Raw genomic sequence first — 17,831 nt, forward strand, 5'->3', positions numbered from 1 at the left:
TTTTTATAATTTTTTAGATATTGTTTTAATTAAAAGATAAATGTGATACACGAGTGAAACTCTTCCTGTTTTTAGATATTATTTTTATTAAAAGATAAATGTGCATATTATTCAGGTTCATTATTTTTCCTTGACATTTCCAGTGAAACTCTTCCTCTTCCTTTTTTCCTTTTTTTTTTTTTTTTTTATAAAAGATAAATGTGATACACGAGTTCAAATTAGTGTAATGTAAAAATAATCTAGATTTAGGTATGCTTTATTTCGATTTGAGAGTTAATTGAAGTTCTCTTATTGAGTCCATATACATTAAAATCTTTTTTTTTTTTATCTCAAAATATTATTTTTCTAAGACAACTAAATCTTATCCATTTTATTTTTTCAAGGTAAAACTTAGATTAATTGAATAGATCAACAGAGTTAAAACAAAAAGTAAGTGCTGGAGGCTGCGATTGCCAATGGTTCTGGCAGCAAGGGGATCGGATGGCCGAGACAGCTGAAGTATTTGCAGTTGTAAAAAATGAGTGTATAATCTATACAGATTTGTATATTTTATTTCTTGCCTTCTCTTTTATTTTAAAAATTATAAAATAAATTTTTATAAACAGTATCCTATACAATTCAAATTTTATATTTAAATCCTATTTTTCAAATAATGGAATTTTTTTCTTATAAGATTCAATATGCAAATTTTTATCTTGTATCAATTTAATAAAATTTTATTATTTTAAATTTAATTATAAAATCTATTAAATTTTATAAATAGTCTGAATTAAAACAACTGTTATATCTAAAATTAAAATTTTTACGATTGAATAGATATATACTCTTGCATATACGCGCAACGTCTAATATCTATAATGCCAAACGCTTTAATATAATTGAGTCGTTAATCGATCGGTTAATCACAAGGCACCAAAATATTAATTTTTGAAGGATTTATCAATATTAATGTGATTCCGTTTAATACATGTAATATCGGATGAAATCAAAATGTCACGCAACACATCAATAAAAAAATGCTCACGAGGTTATTCGACATTATTGACCGAATAAAATTTATTAGCTGATAAATTTATTTAATATTTAAAATATTAATTTTTTAACCAATATTATTAGCTAATAAGTTTGTTTAATAATTAAAGTATCAGAATACGTTATTAAATGGCGTGATTTGAAATTTATTTTAAAAGTAGCGTGACCCCTATTGAAGTTGATGTTTTGGAAGACATAATTTTTTTATAATCATATCTTAATTTGGTTCCTGTTTTCACAAATTTTGTAGTGATTAAAATATAATTTCTCATCATTCTTCTTGTAAAAAATTAAAAATGTAAAATTAACCACTTTTGGTTAACAAAATTAAATTATAATTTCATTCTAAAAAAATACAAATAAAAATTTAATTTATAGCATTATTTATTGAAGAAAAAAATCACAATATTCAAGTAAATTCCACGTGTGTAGAAGGCACACGTGCGTGCTCATTCGGAGATAACTTCTGTCATCTCCGCCTCTCCTCCTCCATTCCTTTGGAACCCGCTACCCTTCATCTCTGTAAGCTTAAAATCAAACCCTAAAAACATCAAAATTCAAATGAGTTATTCTCTATAATGATTTAACGCTAATTTTACTTTGTTTTTGTTCCTCCAATTTTCAGCTAAGAAGAACAATGGCAGCTACGGCTACTGCTATTAGCGTCAATCTAATGGCCTCTTTCAGAGGCCTTTCTCTGTCTTCAAGCTCTTCTTCTTCCTTTTTCAAGGGCGATTCGGGGTCATTCAATGTGTCCTCTACCAGAAACTCCGTTTCCTTGCCTTTAAAGGCTCCGTTTCCTCTGACAATCGAAATGGCTCACAAGAAGGGAGCTGGAAGTACTAAGAACGGGCGTGATTCGAGAGGCCAACGCCTTGGTGTTAAAATTTTCGGTGATCAGGTGGCGAAACCCGGCGCTATTATCGTCCGGCAGCGTGGCACCAAGGTGTGAACTTTAAATTTCTCGCATTTCTTACCATTTCAATAGAATTTTGTGCATTTAAATTTTGCTTAGCTTTAGAGTTCAGTGATAATTAGAAACAAATTTCACACTGTTAAGTGTAAATGAGTGTATATCCTGCTTTTTTTTTTGAACGAGTGTGTATCCTGCTTTTGAATGCCAGAAATTTGTAATTTCTTGAATTTAAACTTTTTGCATGGTAGCTATTTGTTAAGAAATGCGAAATTAGGTGGATAGAGAACCTCGTTTAGTTTTGAGAATTATAGTGAAGATTCACAGAATCACATTTGCTTAATTGATGATTTTTTTGCATAATATAACATGTAAATGAAGGCTGCATTTTATGCGACTCTAATGCAGACCATACTCAGATTGCAAAAGAAATTTGGTTGAGAAATCCTTAATGAAATAATATATAATGTAGAAAATTGGAAAATTGAGAGAGGACATGATTGTTACATATCTAGTTGGCTAATGTCTGGAAGATAGGATTTTGTTTTTGCTGCTGAAGGTGAAGACCATAAAGACTGAGCTTAAGGATCATTAGGACTGCTTATCTTTATTCTTAATTCAAATTTGCAGTTTGTAGTGAAGAATACTTGTTTTTGGATGACCAAATTTTAATTGACAACTCCAGATTGCCAAGACTTTTTGCTTTTTATGTCATGCTAACTCTCTACTCAAATAGTTGCGCCAATCATATACAGTGGCAGTGCATGTCTAGTAGGATGTAATTGAAATGTATTGAAATGGAAGTTTAATTGAACAGTGAACAGAAATCCATTGCATTACATAAGGGAAATATACTTGAAATTTCTCCGTGAATAACATGGCAATTGGCGATGTGTACTACCTTATTCCCAACATGTTTTATGACTGTTTGCCTTCAAAACATTTCAGTTTCATCCAGGGAAGAACGTGGGGATTGGCAAGGATCACACTATTTTCTCTTTGATGGATGGACTTGTAAAATTTGAGAAGTATGGACCTGACAAGAAGAAGGTTGTTTTTTTCTTTTAATCTCACATTGTGTGATTCAGAGAACTTGGTAATCGAAATTGACACATTTTATGGATTCTTGTTATTGGTAGGTGAGTGTTTATCCACGAGAAGTTCAGCCTGAGAACCCCAACAGCTATCGTGCAAGGAAGAGAGAATACTTTAGGTTGCAGCGTGAGCGTAAGAAGGCAAGAAAAGAAGGCATTGTTCCTGAACCACAGCTCGTACTTGCTTCTGATCTTGATGCGGCTGATAACAGCTCTAATTGTTGATTCAGAAAGCATTCTTATTTTTAGGATACTTTTGCACTGTCAAGCCATGCAAATATTGTTACTAGATTTTTTTGTCTTTTTTAATGCATCTTGATCTTATGTGTTCATAATGTGCAAAAACTAAATTCTTTTTTTGTATACTTTGACCCAATCTACATTTTGCTGAGCAATTTCAGTGTTCATCATTTGAATTTAGTGCCTACAAGCTGCATACCGCTTCACCATTTTGTCAAGAGAATGGAAGCGTGCAATATATATATATTTGTGTCCTTTATATGTTGGTAGTAAGCCGTTTCAAAATGGAAACAGTTGGTAAGTAGTTGAGCTATTCTCCTCCAGCAGTGGCCATGTATTAATTTTTATTACTATTATTTCTGTTACTTTTTCTTTTTTGAAATTTCTATTATAACGAGAATACTAATACATTCAGTGAACTTTTCACAGGGTGCCCCTGGTGGATTATCATGATTAGATAGTAGATAAATTAGATTTAAACACTGGAGTTTAAATGCAAACAATAAATAATAAAACAATAATAATTTACCCGGCTTTGTCCTATAGCTCCTTCTCCAAGGAGCTGTATTGAGGATTTCAATGCTTTTGGCTCTCAGGTCGATAAAGTTGGTGGTAGAGCGGTGAGTTGTTCACAGGTGCATTTGTTTAATGAATTCATTCACTCTTCTGCTCTAATGGAAGTGCCAGGTAAAGGTTATCCTTTAATAAGTGTTTTGGTGTGTCTACAATCCACCAGCAGCTAGAATGGTCTTTAGCGACCACGGAATGGCAACAAAGTTTTCCTCGTACTCAATTGCTTCATGCGTCTTTACTAGAATCTGATCATCGACCTCTTATTCTGTGTTTACATTCCCTCTCTCCTAAGTGATTTTTTCTTTTTCGTTTCGAAGCAAAATGGTTCTTACACCGGCAGTATGAGAGTTTGGTCCAACAGGCCTAGTTTTCTCCTCCTCGAGGTTTGTCCATGTATTCATTGGTGCATAAACTTCACAGTTGTCGGATCTCTCTTACTCGTTGGAATGATACTCCTTTTAAAAACCCTCATACTACTTTGCGAACTCTTCAACAACAATTAAAGAGGTATACTCTTGTCTTTTTTATCAAGCTAATATAATTGAGACTGCTAGGTTAACCATGAAAATTCAAAAGTTATGATCTTGTGCTCAATGGTTACTGACAGGTGATTGCAATTCAAAATTCTTTTATCTATCTACTATTCAGAGGTATCTGCGAAATTCGATATTGCGACTTCAGAATGAGGTTGGTGTCTAAATTGAGGATGATGATGTGATTCGTCGATATATCAAGAATTTTTTTAGCAGTTGTTTGTGCCTATTTCTTTAGCGGATCCTTCCATTGTTTTATCTTTGGTACCACGAACTATGTAAGATAGAATTTATGATACAAACAAGAACAAATAAAGAGACAGACGGTCCCCTTGACGAAGACCACTAGTGTGTTTTTTTTATGACACTTCACTTTTCTTTAAAACTACTGGCATTGAAGTAGGTTAGCTTTTTCGGATTTTACAATAGTATATTGCGGTCATGGGTTAAAAAATAATTTTCATAAGTTACAAATTTTGTTTAGCAAACATACTCTTTCGGAGCTGCGTCGAGAACTCTCTTTTTAATATGCAAGAAATGCAACATTCTCATAAATATTTGGATCTTCCAGCGGTCCTAGATCGTAAAGGCAGGCTTTACAATAGGTAGAGGACCGCATTAAGGCAAAGAAGCAATCTTGGAGGTAGAATCTTCTCTCCTAGGTAGGGCTACTCTTCTCCAATAAGTCCTTTAGGCGATTTTTTCTTATTTTTAATACTCAAAGACATTTTGTATTAAGCTGAATAGCTTGTTGTTGAGCTTTTAGTGGGCGGAGATGCTCAACATCGCAAGATTAGCCGAACTAGTTGGACTAATCTTTGTCGTTTTAAGTTTTACAGTGGTCTCGGTTTCGAAGATTTTCAAAAGCTTAATCTTGCTTGTTTGGCCAAACAGAGCTGGAGTCTCATGATTGATACTTCTATTCTTCAGGTAAAGGTCATTAAAGAGTTGTATTTTTCTAAATAGTCCTTTTGAGAAACTTCTCACCATTCTCGTGATTCTTAGATTTGGCAAGGTTTATTAGCTGGCCATGATTTGTTGGCAAAAAGGGTTCATTCCAATATTGGAGATGGTCGTCATACTCTTATCTAGGATGAACCTTAAGTTTCGGGTGTCGAAGTTTTTTGTTTGTCTCAGCCAAGCAATTGCCCTCTTCACATTAATCTGATGGCTGATCTTTTTGACCGTTTTGCTCTCTAGTGGAATAGCTCTCTTGTGTTTCGCCTTTTCAAATCTAGCATTTTGAGTGACATGGCTCCTATACTGTTCGTTCGGGATATCATTGTTTGGTTCAAGATTCTCTACCTCTTTCTAATTCTTCAGCTCCATTCTCTTCGAGGTCTTTATCTCCATCATTGTGGTAACGTACTTGAACACTGCCTATTCCTCCTAAGTTAAATATTTGTTTTTATGGAGGTTGCTTCATAATGCTATACTTGTTTTAAATAATTTGGTATATAGAGGAATGACTTTATCACCAGAATATGTCTTGTGTAATTTTACTATAAAGACTCTCGAGCATACTTTGTTCTGGTGTTGTCGTGCTTTAGCTACATGGTTTCACAGTTCTTGCTGCTATAAACCTCTGTGATTGGTTTTTTAGATTTTTCTTGTTGGTGGGAACATTTATAGCAATTGTGAGCCACATTAGGCATATATCATGTCACTCAATTTTCTCTCTCTTTGGTTCATTTGGAAATGTCGTAACAAGACCATCTTTGATCACTCTTTGCCAGATCCTCCTCAAACAGTGAGATATGTTACTTTCAAGTTGACTCTTTTGCAAAATTATAGTGGCTTCTTTGTTTGTTCTCCCTCCTCCACTCCTGTCAGTAGCTCAATAGATTGGATACCTCCTCCTTGTGGTCTTTTAAAAATTAATTGTGATGTGGCCTAATGAGATCGGTTCTCACGTGCTGTAATTGCTGTTATTATTCGTAATGCTTCTGATGACACTTTTAGAAGCGGTCAGATTCGCCGTTGGCCAATCTCTCCCAAATGTTATTTGTGAGGTTAACTCTGTTATTCTAGTTTCGACCTCATCTCAACCATCTGCTCAAGTTTCTTGGGATATTAGGACTTCTATTTATGCTATCACAGCTCTAAAGTCACATTTTCATTCACTGTCCTTTAGTCAAATTTCTCGTTCAGCAAATTCCTTAGCAGATAGGTTAGCCAAGTGGGGTCTTCATCACATAGCGTCTTTCTTGTGTTTTCCTCAAGGTCCTATCTGATTGTCTTTGCTTTAATTTTGTTACTCTCCGTAGCATTGTAATACTTTTATGCAGATTTAAAAAAAAGAATTATAAGTGACAAATTTTTGTACCCTTCAACTAAATAGATGATTTTAGAAGGAAACTAAAATATATAATCGAATATCTTACTTTATAAATTAGTCAAATTAATTTATAAACTCAAAAAAAATTAAAAAAATAAACTATTTTATCAATATGTTCCTAAAAAATCAGATTCATACTCATTATTTTTCCAACTAAGAAAAAAATCTTGATGAAATTACCACATATAAAATTGAGCACAATTTTATAAACAAATAATCCACTTGTTTCTTGAAAAGAGATAAATTAACATTTTTTTAATTTATAAATATAGCTTATAAGTTAAAAAAAATAAAACTTACTAATAACTTAAAGATACTTTAATCAAACACAATAATAACTTATAAGGGTTTAAACCCTTTTAAATCTTTAGTGCTTATAAATGTGTTTACAAACTAATTATTGCCAAACACATAAATGATTAAAATTTTAAATGTTTATAAATACTTAATGCTTATAAGCTCATTTCACACTATAATTGTAGCTTGCCCCTAAACAATTTTCAGGATTACCTTCCTCATCAAAGAGGGGAGAGAGAATTTTTTTCCTTTCCTACAAGTGAATAAAACCGCATTGCTTTGACAAAAAATTAAATACATAAATAAATAGCATAAAATAAAATAAAGTAAGACAAAACAAAACAAATCAAAGCATCATTCTCTATTCTTTAGAAAATTTTAGGGATGAATCCCAACAAGGAGGGTCCAGTCAGACTAACATAAAAATAACCAGAACTTCGCATGACGTCCTCGTTCTTCTAGTCTCAGATAAACAAATAACAAAAGCAACATCAACACTAACAGTATTCCTTTCCACTACATTGTAAATTTTTTGCTAGGCATCGTAATCAAGTGAGATCACCAGTTCACCAGTTCCCACGCTAGCGATCAACATGACCTGCAATATCAACAAAATACCATTCCACATTACTCGAGAGCGATCCAGTACAAATACACATAACACATTTAGGGTAAGTATACACATAACACATCAAATTAACGTTTCAATGCTCCAAACACCTTAATAAAAGTTAAGGGTCCAACGAAGAGAACCCAATGAATATAATTGAGCATTCTTGCATGTATTAGTAAAAGCAAACACATCCCGACTCTGAGGCCCCTATACTTTTTAGCTTTTTTGATATTGAGCCCCTAATTTTTAATTTGATCACATTGGAACAGAAGTTAAGTGTGTGTGCTATTCATGCATTATAATTCTAATAAGAATACATATGCAAAGTACAAACCATTATTTAACAATATTTTTTAACATAATGGTAAACAACACCGTGCAACCTTCCCCCTTCCCTCTTGCAACTGGTTGTCAACCACAGCAATCTGTTTCCATCTCACTTCAATTTCACTACCCAGCAATCAAAAAGAACTTGGGAGTAATCTCTCTTTCTTGAAGCCACTTGAGCAGAGCATGCTCATCTTTGAGAGTTAAACCCAACATTTGGGAGATTCCACAAACATCAACGAAATGGAGAGTCATCAAGAAGGTGCCCAGCCCATGTACGATGGTGGCAAATGGAATCTTGGGTTTGGGAGAATTGAGGGATTTTATCAAGGAAACCATAAACCATTATGACAAGTGCTTAAATGAGAAACTAAAGGGACGTGTATCCAAAGGCTCTGGGTTCCTTTCTGGGCTTCATTCCTAACATCAATGGGATCCAGAATATGCACCTAAAGGTTGGTCAAAGGTATTGTGCTCCCTTCCAGGCTTCATCGCTATTCAATTACCATAATCCCATATCAGCCCGTGAACCTTTTATCAAAGCTCAGATAAGTCTAATTGAATTTTTTTTTTTGCCAAATAAAATATGGATTTTGCAGTTAAGTCCAAAGAAGTTCTGACTTAATAAAATATTATTTTTAATAATAAAATATTAATCTTGTAATTTTATGTAGTAAAAAAAATTTATTTAAACTTCCTATTCTTGTAACATTTTTTTTAAAAAAAATGTTATTTTAATTAAAAAAAATAGTAAATAATTTTGATATTTAACATATTTCAACATAATATTGTGTTATTAAAAAATATTTTATTAATTGGGCTTATTTGGACTTTGATGAAGAGTTCACGGGACTAATTTGGACCTTTTGCCTAATATTTCTCTGCATTTGCATCAGAAATAAGAATGAAAATAGCCGGAGGAATAGGTAACAACAACAATGGAGTTGATTTCTTCTGTCAACCTTCTGTGCAATTTTCAGGTTGGAAGAAAAGGTTTTATGCCTACTTTTATCAAGGAATAGAGGTTGGTAGCTTAAAAAACATTATGCATTTTTTCAGTTTATTGTTTTAGTTTGGGAGATTTAGTTTCAGAAGATCTATTGTTTTGGATCAATAGATTTGGTTCTGCATCTTAGGTGCTTGTGGAAAAGCTTGTGAGTAGTTGAGAAAAACCATAAGAAAATGAGAGGGAGTTTTCTTTGAAAACCTATACTTTTTTTCCTTCTTTTTCTGCTATGAAGATTCACAACTCACTGCATATTTTTTTTTTTTTTAAAAATAGTTTTATCTTGTTATTTTTAACAGAGGTAGAAATTTTATTATTTTTTATTCTTTCAATTGAACATGGGCTCAATGAAATTTTTTTTAAAAAAAGTACAGGGACTTAATGTGATCAACTCAAAATTCAAGGACTCAATAACAAAAACGTTAAAAGATCCAAGGATTCAAAGTTGCACCTATTAGTAAATGCAATTACCAATAATTGCACCTATTAGTAAGACCATTTATCCAAATTGCACCATAATTATGTCTTCTTCTTTAGAAAAGAACACAAAAGCAGGAGCAATAAGAAACTTATCTCCTGCTCTAAAGCAAACGAAACATAAAACAACCAAGAACTGTGTAAAGATGCACCTTCACACTTACCACCTGAAAGCTATAACCAATTAAACACAGTTCTCTAATTCTAAAGATGAATTCAAATATCTAACATCAACTAGATGAATTTTGCAATGTACCACCAGTGTTCACTGGGGGAGAGGCACATCCGTGGTGTTTGCACTTGCACTTCAGAATAGCAACTAGCAAGGAACTGGCTTATATGGTGTTGTATATTACATGATGGAATCATAAGGTTTTCTATAAGTTGTTAACAAGCTCACTGGATAATAGATATTAAGTATCAAATTATAGAATAGCTACTTCAAGTCAATCTAGAATAAGCACACCTTACATTCATTGCCCAAGAGATTGCAAAATTAGAACTTCATGCGCATCAAGCATCTTTCTTAGATACATTAAATTATATAAATAAACCAGACTAAGCTTCTACTCATCTGCAAACCCTCAAAACTAACAAATCATCAAAGCTGCCATGTTGACTAACCATTATAGTTGGTGTCAAAGAGGCACAGGCAGGACCATTACCTGACGATTTTATAAAGGTCAATCACCTAATTAGCAACTAATCATTTCAATAACCATAGGAAAAGAATTTTTTTACAGGGACTAAACCTGACGAACAAAAATCACTATCAAAGAGCACATCAATCAACAAAATCACAAACTTAAACAAAGATAGAGAAAACCAACATCATAAGGCCTTTGGCGTTACCTGATCTAACTAGATCCAACAATGATATTATTGATAGGAATGAATATCAATTTCACGAAGAAACCAACAAATCCCATCACCACGAATCCTATCGCTGTACGGAACGCCACCTTCGTGAACTCTACAAAATCAAAACACAGCAACCAAAAAAGCATCGTTTGAATCAAACTCCACATGAATCGAGATCAGAAAGGTTTCTGAAATGCAAATCGGAAAGGGAGGAAGTTCAGATGATAACCTTTGCGATCGGGCTTGTGGCAGCGCTTGACGAGGCGGACGCTGTCCTTGGCGAACTCCCTTAGGGGATCGAAGACGGAGTCTATGGCGTCCATTTCAATCGTTTTTCTATTCTCTTTAATGCCCTAAAGTTCGTCGAACAAGGGAATTTGATTGGGATCTGAAATCTGAGGATTTGCCAATGCAGGGAGGGCGTGGGTTGGAATATATATATTGATTAAATTACAAAAACATCCCTGATAATGACATTATTAATAAGATAACCCCTATATTTTTTGAAACTCCTTAAAACACCTCTAAATTTTTATTCCTTAACCATTGTCGTCTTTCCATATATTTATTTGTTAATATATTGAAGATTTACAATTTAATTTTTAGATATTATTATTGATAATTTGATTTTTTTATTTTCAGAAATCTATTAAAATATTTTTTTTTATTCATCAATAAAATAATCATTTCATCTATTTTTACCGTTAAAAATATAGCAAAAAATCAACTTACCTTCTTTTTTTTTTTCTCATTTTTCTTTATTCTTCTTCGTTGATTCCTCCTATCTTCTTCTTTGATTCTTTGTTTCTTTTTTGATTCTTTTTTTATTTTTCTTTTTATTCTTCTTCAAGGAGGAGGAAGAGATAATTCTTCTTCTTCTTCTTTTTCTGTTTTTATCATCATCTTTTTTTTCTCTTTCCTCTTCTTCTTCGTCATCGTCTTCTTTTTCTTTTTTAAGGAGTTAGAGAAACTATTTCATTGACGGAAATAAATGATAAAAATATTTTAATAGATATAAGAAAATATAAGAACATTTTAATAGATATGAAAAAAAATAACGAAATTTTAATATATTTTTAAAAATATAAGAACTAACTTATTAATAATAGTAATATTCAAGAATTAAATAAAGAGTTTTATTTGAGGATAAAATTGAATTTTAAAAATTTTCTCTCTCATACTTTATTTATTTTTAACGGAAAAGAGGACATAATGACTATTTTGTTGACAGAAAGAAAAGATAAGTACGTTTTAATATGTTTTTAAAAATATAGAGACTAACTTATTAATAACGGTAATATTTAGAGACTAAATTATAAATCTCTCTAATATTTAATGAAAAAATAAAATATACTTATAGAAGATGCATCTTTTTAATATATATATTTTTAAAATGCATACACAATATTATTAACAATAAAGTAATTAATTAAGATAATTATTTATGATGAGTAAAGTGTCTAAAAACCAAAATTTAAGGACATTTAACAAATTTCTCATTCTCAAAATACGAAGCTCAACTTACTAGTTTTTGCAAATCATTTGTATATATGTATATAATTATTTTTTTTACTTATATTTTAGAGCAAGTTACTTTTGGATCATTGAATTATATCAAATTTAATATATGTCTCTTAATTTTTAAAAACTGACTATTTTAGTTTTTTATATTTTAATTTCATTAAATTGATAAAATTAAAATAATATATTTTTTGGTTTAATAAAGTTGAAATATAAAATTCAAACTATTCATTTAAAAAGAATTAAAGAACATAAGTGTTAATTTTAATATAATTTAAAATTTAATAATAGTATTTATTTAACGTATTTTGATCATTTATAAGAGAATTAACAATTTAATTTTTATATTTTAATTCTGTTAAATTGATTTTTATTTACTTTTTTATTATTATATTTTGATTCTGTTAAATTGAAAATTTTTATTTAGTTTTTTGTTAAATTTTCAAAATAAGAATAAATATATGTTAATTTTGATAAAACTTAAAAACAATTTATCATATAATTTATATGTTTCATCAACTGAATTAAATATTAATAATTCATATAAAGTAATATTTACTTAGTCTACTTTATACATTTAGATACTGAACAAATTAATTTTTCGCAGACGACCTTTTCAATAAAATAATGATCAATTTTTTCTATATTTAAAAAACTTGGATTTATATTTAGCAGAATTCATAAACTTTTAAAACAAAATGTATACTATAATTTCTATCTTTTTTTTCAAAATTATCGTGAATATTTTTTTATATTATAATAATATATAAATAAATTATTATTATTATTATTTTATTTTATTTTATTTTTTTAAAAAAATTATTTTACTTTTAAAATGATTTTATCATTAATTATTATTAGTTTAAACAAATATTTAAAATACCTCTTAATATTTAATAAAATTTAATATTTTTAAAGTAAATATAATTAATAAATTAATAAAAAATATTTTTTTTAATATATATAAAAAAATAAAGTAAATAAAATTATAAAATAAAAAGAATATAATTTTTATATAATATTTCTTTATTATTCTAAAATTATTATCTTCTTTATTTTTTTATATTATACCAATATATAAATTAACTATTATGATTATTTAATTTTATTTATTTTTAAAATAATTTATCACTATTTTTTTTTAAAATGAGCATTATTTTTTTTAATATTTAATAAAACATAATACGATCACCCAATTCATTTCAACTCCACAAAATACAGATACTCTAAAGTATTAAATTAAATTAAGTTAGAAATTAAAACAAAGAATTACCACAAATTAACAATAATAAATTTTGGGGTAAAGATAAAAAAAAAGGCAGCCAGCATGTGCTCACCAAGTCAACTTGTGAAAGTAAATTCATGGGATTATTCTGTGCAAATATGCATATCATCTACACAGCTTTTGACGTCTCCTACAGCTCTCCTACAGCCTTCACCGTTACAGGGTGAAGAAGACATTTGACAGTATGGTGGAAGAATTCGAGTTATTAGCATGTAAGGAGGCTAGTTCTTTGTTCCACTCTGCGTGCTATTTCCTCGCTGAACAGTTCTTGGTAAAAACATGAAACCACGAGTGTGGTGGCGACCAAAGCTGATAGAAGAAGGGGACGAATCTGAAGTACTTAATCTAGAGACTGCTGAAACAAGGCCATCGATGGTTTCACCTTCTACTTCCATTTTGTTTGAAGTCTCTCCCCTCTTTTGAATACCTTGATTACGCTGTTTCTGTCTAGCTTTCTTAGATGGATGGGCCTTCTTGAAGAATTCAAATGCACTGGGGAATTTATGCTTGTCTACCAAATGCTGTTGTCTACTTTTGTAGTTCTTGAATTTCAAACCACAACCTTCCACCAGACATTCATACTGTAAGTTAAGAATGTAAAAACATCAGCATTGAATGAAATAGTCATGAGAAGCAGCACCAAAAAAATGCACAGTTAACAAACTTAAGAAGTTTGGTGAGTATTAAAATTCCAAAGACAAGCTAGGATTTGAAGCAGCACCAAGTCGAAGAACAAGATACCACTAATAAGAAAAAAAAAACACAAGCTTTTATATATAATTGATCTATCTATCTCCAAGGCATGATCCTACTCGGCCATTTTTTTTTTTAAAAAATTACTATTTAGTTCTTCGATTTTGAAAAATATATTTCAATATCCTTGATATTTTAAAAAGTCTACTAGTTAGTTTTTCTGTTTATTTTGCCGTTAATTATTTTACTATTTAGTCCCTATGATTTTGAAATACTTATTAATTAGTCTCTCAGATTTCTAAAAAGTTTACTAATTAGTTACTCCCTATTAAAGGCATTTTAGATTTCTTTCAATACTTAACAGCTAAAACTAACAGAAGGACTAACTAGTAAACTTTTTAAAACGTCGCGGATTTAATGCATTTTTCAAACTGAGGAACTAACTAGTGAGTTTCTCCATATCATAAGAACTAAGTAATAATTTTTCCTTTTTCTTATTGTCCATGTTCTCTCTTTCAACTTTCAAGTGATTCTTATAGCCCCTTGAGGGGGTGGAATAGATCAGATTGTTTTATCAAATCATTACGAGGGAGCACATCTAATACCAGTTAACCACCAAGAATCAAAAGCATAGACAATAAAAAATTTGACTATAAAAATGTTTTAACTGCATTGATGCTTGAATAAAATCAAAAGGAACATAAAAGTCATGTCCAGTATAGACTACGTAATAATGCAAAATTTTTTTTAAAGAAAAGAAAAGGATAACCGACAAAAGATACCATGGCATAAAATCAAATGAAACATAAAGTCATAGAATATAGACTAGAATCAGAACATAAACTAAAAAAAGATAATTAACAATAAATACCATGGCATAGCCACGTGCAACTTTAGCCTGGAAAAATGAATCATGTGCTTCAGATACATGTATGCTGAGCAGGCGAGCAGTTGGGTAAACTCTAGAGCATACTGAACAGGATGCAGTATGCCGTGCGTTGTAGTGGTCTTCAAAGTCTTCCAAAGATGTCAAGCGAGAGCCACATCCAACAATGGGACAAAAGATATCCCTGCTCAAACAATGATAGTCAATACAGTGAATTTAAAAGTCTGCATGAAGCAGAAATGTCAAAGCAAAATTGTTCACCTCATTTCCTATAAATCTAAAAATTCCTCTTTATCACAAACAATCAAGTAGCTTAGTTTTATCAAATTAATTACAATTAAGTACAAAACACAGCCTTAACCTATAATTATCATAGAGGAGAACCTATAATTATCATACAGGAGCCATGTACCTTCTGCTAAACAATTACGAATAACATAACACTTTTTCCACTAACATACAAAACCTTAAGAATTTGTCTCAGTTCTTGCACAGAATATGAGTGGAAATTTACAATATGTGGTACCTAAAACAAAAACCATTGATGGTCTTGATAGGGAGGAGGTAGCCCAAGAAAGAAATGAGAAAACCCAATTAGTAGAGAAAAATAAATCTAAGCCTTTTAAGGTTTATTCCAAAATGCCTAAGGGTCAGGAGGGAAAGAGGAGAATATTCTATTCTGCTGATGAGGAAATTGTTGCTGCAGGAATCATGGAGAATGAGGACACCTGTCAAGAATATTTTTCTCCTTATTTAAAAAGAGGGGAATGTGTAGGAAAATCATATTTCTACTACAGACAAAATTAGTTGGGGGCAAAATATTTCTACACGGGAGCTGATACTCTCCTGGGGCTGTGACAGCCATACCTTTTGCATTGTTTTTTTCCCTTTGTAATGCAATACTTCTTCTTTCTCAGTCATTTTGAGACTGTTCTGTTTTCTTTACGGTCGCGATAGTAATACAAATCTCTAGACCTACTTTCATCTTGGTTTCTTTATTAATCTTCTTTCTTTTGTGTGGGATTTGTGTTCCTTAACTCTACCAGGTCTCATCATAAAAATAAAGGATTTAAATCAACAAGTTTTCTATCTCAACAATTATATCAGTTCCCTTTCAACCATTTAGAATGAGCATATAGCTCTGATGATTCAACAAATGCACAAACAACAATTTGATCATATTTAAATAGATAAAAATTCCCCAAGTACCCAAAAGAAGTAAATATACAGGCTAAAATGAAAATGACAAAATTAATTCAAAATATTGATACCTGCCATCCTCATCCGCCAAATTCTGCAACTGATTCTTTTCATCTTCAGTTAAATCCAACGCAACCTGGAATTAAAATTCTAAATAAGTGCTTAAGAATAGAACTCATCTCCACTCATTTAAGCCTTATTCAGTTTTTCTTAAACTAGTTACATAGCATCTGTTCTCTATGGCCAGTCTAAAACTGTTCAACATGAACCCAAGGTAACTTCTTCGTCAAATGTTAAAAAAGGAAAATTCTCCAGTCTTAATGCATGGGGTTTCCATTGGTCATCCATAGTTCCAAAAATTAATAATCAAAACCAAAGAAAAACAAATCAAAGAGAAAAACTGAATTTCAGTTCGACAGCAATTAAATCCCGAATTCAGTCAAACAGATATTGAAAATTTCGAATCAATCTTTTATATTCCAGAAGAATGCTGAAGATCAACAAAAGAAAACCACCTGTTTAGCGAAGAGCTCCCTTTGAATGTTACCATAAGCAAAGAAGGGAGAATCGGGGCCAAAACGTCGGCGAACTGGTGTCCAGTACGGAAACCCTAACTCTTCTTTGGCGTCCATATCAACCGCCATGGCCATGCCACTGTCAGAGAGTGCTGATTTGAAAATCAATTTCAAATGGAACGTTGGTGAGGCAGTTTCTAGACTCCTACGCTTACCAGTGAGCCACTTCTTCGAGTATTAAGTTAGGGCCCTGTTCTTGACCCGGCCCACGAGCCCAAACTCAACCCAGTCTCGCCCCTAAAATTAAGCTGCAAATTTTTTTAAAATTTTTTTTGCAAAATAAAAATAAAAATAATTTTATTTATAAATGATCATATTATTTTATTATAAAATTCATCTTTTAAATTCAAAATATCATAGTATAATCATTCTCTGATGCTACTAATAATTGCATTTTATTTCACAAATTATGAAAATTATTTATTAAAAAATCTCCATCACAATAAACGTTATATATAATATTTTTAAAATTAAAAATCATATAATTATCATTTTCTCATTAAAAAACATAATATTAATTATATAATAAAACCATGAAGATATAATTATTATATTGACGAGTTCCAGAAGGGGAATATCAAATTGGTTATGAATTGGTGGATCTTCCTTAGGCATAAAGGTTCTTTGATGATATGGTAGGACTGGTTAGTGGGCTAATTGATGTGATTTAATTTATCTTTTATTGGTTTATTTTGTGGCTATTATTGATTAATTAATGAAATTAATTACATCATGCTTCAGGCTTAAGGGTACAAATTGTAATTTTTTAAAAAATAATTTAAAAAATAAAATATTCTATAATTTTATAAGAAAGGAATTATTATTAAAAAAATATAAAAAACTTGTAGATTTTATATTCTTAATAAAGAAAAAAAATGACATGTGTCCTTGGTGATCAACTTTCAATAATTTATTTTAACAATCAATAATTTAATCTTTAAATTAATAATTTAAAAATTTTTAATAACCCAATTCTAGTTGACACTCACTTTCACAAAGCTAAAGTGATGTAACATGATGATGGATAACTTTTTTTTTTTTTGATAATTTCTAAAATTATTGAATTGTATGAAAAATTATTAGATAGGTGTGACTGTTCTATGCCCTCAGATTATCTGTTGGCCTAAAAATAATTGTATAAACCATTTCCATGAATTGAATATATAATCTCAAGTAATAATTGGAGTAATTTTATATTTATGCCAAAGCCACTATCTATTAGAAATTAAGTCAAATTAATAATGAACGTGGCATTAAAATTAATTATTTTTTTAAAATAAATTGTTGGCCTTAGTGGTATTAATTATAGTAAAGTTGAGAAATATATATTTATTTTTAAAAAATACGACGATAAGAGAGATTTATAA

At 30.7% G+C, this 17,831-nt stretch overlaps 3 protein-coding genes across 3 annotated transcripts; 1 reads left to right on the forward strand and 2 right to left on the reverse strand.

The window, feature by feature from the left end:
• Nucleotides 1–1,432: 1,432 nt before the first annotated feature.
• Nucleotides 1,433–3,459, forward strand: LOC110600864 (50S ribosomal protein L27, chloroplastic). Its single transcript, XM_021737769.2, has 4 exons — nt 1,433–1,554; nt 1,658–1,978; nt 2,894–2,995; nt 3,085–3,459. Exons 2-4 carry the CDS (start codon nt 1,670–1,672, stop codon nt 3,262–3,264), a joined length of 591 nt encoding a protein of 196 aa, XP_021593461.1. The 5' UTR covers nt 1,433–1,554; nt 1,658–1,669; the 3' UTR covers nt 3,265–3,459.
• A 3,900-nt stretch (nt 3,460–7,359) lies between these two features.
• LOC110600841 (protein transport protein Sec61 subunit gamma) lies at nt 7,360–10,724 on the reverse strand. The gene is made up of 3 exons (XM_043951256.1): nt 10,534–10,724; nt 10,296–10,416; nt 7,360–7,618 (listed from the first exon to the last, which is right to left on the reverse strand). The coding sequence occupies exons 1-2, from the start codon at nt 10,625–10,627 to the stop codon at nt 10,301–10,303; spliced, it is 210 nt and encodes a 69-aa protein (XP_043807191.1). The 5' UTR covers nt 10,628–10,724; the 3' UTR covers nt 7,360–7,618; nt 10,296–10,300.
• Nucleotides 10,725–13,047: 2,323 nt separating this feature from the next.
• Nucleotides 13,048–16,599, reverse strand: LOC110601014 (zinc finger protein 511). Its single transcript, XM_021737985.2, has 4 exons — nt 16,405–16,599; nt 15,961–16,025; nt 14,675–14,873; nt 13,048–13,691 (listed from the first exon to the last, which is right to left on the reverse strand). Exons 1-4 carry the CDS (start codon nt 16,537–16,539, stop codon nt 13,332–13,334), a joined length of 759 nt encoding a protein of 252 aa, XP_021593677.1. The 5' UTR covers nt 16,540–16,599; the 3' UTR covers nt 13,048–13,331.
• Between the last annotated feature and the right edge of the window lie 1,232 nt (nt 16,600–17,831).

This window comes from Manihot esculenta, chromosome 15 (genome assembly GCF_001659605.2).
Source record: "Manihot esculenta cultivar AM560-2 chromosome 15, M.esculenta_v8, whole genome shotgun sequence".
In the NCBI taxonomy this organism is placed as follows: domain Eukaryota; kingdom Viridiplantae; phylum Streptophyta; class Magnoliopsida; order Malpighiales; family Euphorbiaceae; genus Manihot; species Manihot esculenta.